The sequence below is a fragment of the Cariama cristata genome, unplaced genomic scaffold, assembly GCF_000690535.1.
Source record: "Cariama cristata isolate BGI_N322 unplaced genomic scaffold, ASM69053v1 scaffold19656, whole genome shotgun sequence".
In the NCBI taxonomy this organism is placed as follows: Eukaryota; Metazoa; Chordata; class Aves; order Cariamiformes; family Cariamidae; genus Cariama; species Cariama cristata.
Window position 1 is genome coordinate 7,330 of NW_009622902.1, and position 3,846 is coordinate 11,175.

Sequence of the window (3,846 nt, forward strand, 5' to 3'; positions counted from 1 at the left end):
CGTGGCTGCTCTCCAGAAGAATGATTCTAGCCCAGTTGCAAGCACAAATAGGTTATTTCGCGTGTGTCTGTCGGAGGCTTACTTGTGGAACTCACATGTCACTGCAGCCCTCAGGAGCCTGGGAGGGTGGCAAACAAAGCACTACGGTGGCTGTCCACAGTGATATTCACTGTTGGCCAGGGGATGAAGTAAAAGCATTGCTGTTGTATGTCATGTTGTGTTTCAGGCATTGCAGCAGTGCTCAGGCTTGTAAGGGGTTTTCCTTTTGTCTTCTCTTTCCTTTCCCCTTGCAGGCATGTTTAACAGCCCGGAGATGCAAGGACTCCTGCAGCAGATTTCTGAAAACCCTCAGCTGATGCAGAACATGATCTCTGCCCCTTATATGCGGAGCATGATGCAGACTCTTGCCCAGAACCCGGACTTTGCAGCACAGGTAAAAGTGTTGCAGTTGTCTTCTATTGTCAGGCAGGCTGCGAGCGCAATGTTTGAGACCAGTCTGCTTCTGTAGTTGGAGCGGTTCCTCTTGCAGAAACTGGAGAGCTAGGTGAATGAAGAGAGTTTTGTTGTATTCCAGCTACCTTGAAGGCAGTCACAGTACTGAACCCTGTGTCTTAGCAGAGCCCCTAACAAAAAAGGTGGCTTTCAGAGGGACATGGGAACAGCCCTTCTCTTTGCCCGTGGCCAAGTGGCCCCTGTTCAATGCTGCTGCCAGGAATTGAGCTGTCCTGTTTCAGTCCCCATTAGCAGGGGAACGTGTTGCAAGCCCAGGGAGGGAGTCAGGGGCATGACCGACTTGTTCTTCATGGCTTAGTTACGTAGGGTTTAACAGCCAGTGGCAGCAACCCTCTGACCCTACCTACGTGTGCTGTCTCTTGCTAGATCATGGTAAATGTCCCCCTCTTTGCTGGGAATCCACAGCTTCAAGAACAGCTCCGCCTTCAGCTCCCTGTCTTCCTGCAGCAGGTAAAGGCCCCTGTCTGGCCCTGTGCTGCTCTCAGCCCCCCGGGCTCCAGAGCTTTTCCATCCTCTGTAGGAAAGGGAGTGTCTGGGCTGCTTAGTCAAGTGGATTAGGAAGCGTGTGGGCTTGGGTGGTTTGGGCTGAGAAAGAAAGGGGTTTGCACAGGGGAGAGAGAAAGGAAGAGCTTGTTTAGATTAGGCAACCTAAATTAAGTAATCTGACTTACCTAAAGGTGGACTTCAAATTAGACTAGTTAAGCTACACCAAACCCCTATGTGGACAGTTTCTCACTGTAATGACTTTGCAAAAATTAAAACAGCTAATTGTGCTAGAGCAGCTGGTTCACTCAGGTGAATTGGATAAAAATCACTTTAATTCCAAAGCCATGTGCCCCCAGTTCTAATCGGATTCACCTAGTTCATTTAGGAAACGTGATCTAAACTCTATGAGTATCTCTGTAGATGAGTGCTGCCGTCTGGAGACTTGAAGGAGGAACCAGAATCACAGGTTCGCTCTGGCTACAGGGCGAGAGGCGCAGCTCTGTGCTGATTGTTGTTCAGGTTTAAAGCTGCTGGATCTCTGGCTGCCGAAGCTCTCGCTGTTTGCTACCGCTGTGTCTTTTTGCCTTTGTTCCTAGATGCAGAACCCAGACTCCCTCTCCATTCTCACCAACCCCCGCGCCATGCAGGCGCTCCTCCAGATACAGCAGGGACTCCAGACGCTGCAAACGGAGGCCCCAGGACTAGTGCCAAGGTAATAAGCACTTTAGAGTGGGTTTCTGCAGGCAGAGCTGACATGCTTGATACCAGCAGGCAGACTAGCTGTTGATTCATCGAGGAGATCTGCTTAGGGCACTCTCTCATGAGGACTTCTGCGTGTGTGTGCCTGCAGGCCTCTGTGAGCTCTGGCTAATTAGCACTTTCTGCTTGTTTGTACTTCACACGGGAAGTCCTTGACCCTTTCTTTTTGGTGAAAGGGTTTGGAAACCGCTTGGTCCCTCCCCCATCTTTTGTTTGCCATGTTTGGTATTGGCCGAACTCGAGAATTTTATCTCTGGAGAACAGTATGAGATGTACAGCCACAGGGTTGGGTGGGTACGTTGGGGCAGACTGGTCTACTGGCAGCCCTCAGGCCTTCTGCTCTCTGGCAGCACGGGTCACGTTCAGTCTCTGCAGTTCCTTTCAGGCCCGTGCCTCCGTTAGGATTGCTTACTCCCAGAATCATGTGTGACCAGGAAACAAATGCAGCCGGTTTAATTTACAAAGCTGTCCTGTAGTACAGGCTTCAGTGAGGGCCCGCCAGGCGGAGCCTTCTTGTTACCGCACTGCCGGCTCTCAGGGGACACCCAGAAGTGCCAGCTTGCCTCTGAGCACGCCCTGCCTTCCTCTGCAGCCTCGGCTCCTTCGGCATGCCTCGAATGCCCCCGTCCTCCACAGGAGGAAGCACAATCCCGGAGAACCCCGTTCCCTCCGCTTCGACGCCGGCCAGTGCCTCTCCAGCTGGGGGTGGTAACCCCCAACAGCAGCTCATGCAGCAGATGATCCAGCTGCTGGCCGGAGGAAGCTCTCAAGTATGTAATGCCCAGCTGCATGTTGATACCCTTCTGGGGAGGGATGTCTCCAGGGTGAGCTAGAGGTTGTCCCGATGCCACCCTGCTCTAGGGATGTGGTCCCCAACAGGTTTCTCTTGGCTACGGTGCTCTATGCTAGGTTTGGTGTCTCGGGCTGGATAGTTCTTTGGGGTGTAGTAACCCTTTGCGCAGGTTTGAAGCTCAGAGTGCCAGGGATCCTCTTCCCAGCGCTGCTGTCACCGTAGGTATGGGACTTGGACTAACTGCATGCGGTGTGGCTGCTGTGCCAAAGCCTGTGGCAATGTGGGGAGGCGGGTAACATCGCTAAACAAGCCTGCAGTGTTTCAGTACGCCTAAAGCTGAGCTCAGGGTCCCTGCTCAGCCATCGTTGCTGGCCCTGCCCGTCTTGGATGTCGATCTCTGCTGTCTTGAGTCTAAGGTCTTTGTCCTTTCCCTCTGTAGGCGCAGAGTCCTGAAGTGCGATTCCAACAGCAGCTGGAGCAGCTGAACGCCATGGGCTTCATTAATCGTGAGGCCAACCTCCAGGCACTTATTGCCACTGGTGGAGACATCAATGCAGCTATTGAGAGACTGCTGGGCTCCCAGCCTTCCTAAACTCTTGTCATGCTGCTCCACAGACGTCAGCACATGCATCCATACACATGCACAGGGGGATCTTTCAGGAAAGCCCACCGTCATTTTCATATCTGACAGCTGTCCATGTATTTAAAACAAAAAGATACAGCTTAACCCCTGACCTTCCTACTAAGTTAAGATTTCATGTTGAAATGCTCTTTAACTGGCTTGTATGTGGATTCCAGTTCTCATCGTGGCCACAGAGACTTCAGATGTGTATTTTTTCCTAAATATGCCCTCTGTCTCAGACACTCTTCTCTCTCTCTAGATGGTAGAGGCGATACTTCTAGTTACTTACCTGAATGATTGTGTTTTGAGTAGCTTGATTTTAACTGTACATGATTCCCTCCCCTAGCCCTCCTTTCAGGCAAATATTTAAAACTTGAGCCAAGTTCGGGTTTTGGTTATTTCTCCCAGCATCTTATTGGGAATGAATCAAAAGAAAAATTGAAATTACCTGGAAATTTCTGATGTCATTTGTCTTAATGTTCCATTGGATGAACTGAGCCTGTGTCCCTTGCACACAGGTGCCTCTGATCTCCTGGTAGAGGGTTAATGTGCGTGAAAACTAGATTTGAAGTATGGCCTCTTTACACTCTTGGGATGGTGTAAAGGAGCCTAGATGCCTTCAGGGATCAGGCTTGCTGTTCTTTAACTTGAGTTGAAAGTGCCGTGCAAAAGA

General features: G+C 50.9%; 1 protein-coding gene across 1 annotated transcript in view; it reads left to right on the top strand.

The window, feature by feature from the left end:
* The window catches only part of UBQLN4 (ubiquilin 4), a 9,596-nt gene extending 5,964 nt beyond the window's left edge, over positions 1-3,632 (top strand). The window contains exons 6-10 of the mRNA XM_009702529.1: positions 294-433; positions 880-963; positions 1,596-1,711; positions 2,351-2,528; positions 2,991-3,632. Of these exons, the coding sequence (XP_009700831.1) occupies positions 294-433; positions 880-963; positions 1,596-1,711; positions 2,351-2,528; positions 2,991-3,143 (671 nt within the window). The 3' untranslated portion in view covers positions 3,144-3,632. The remainder of the gene's footprint in view (positions 1-293; positions 434-879; positions 964-1,595; positions 1,712-2,350; positions 2,529-2,990) is intronic.
* Positions 3,633-3,846: the final 214 nt, after the last annotated feature.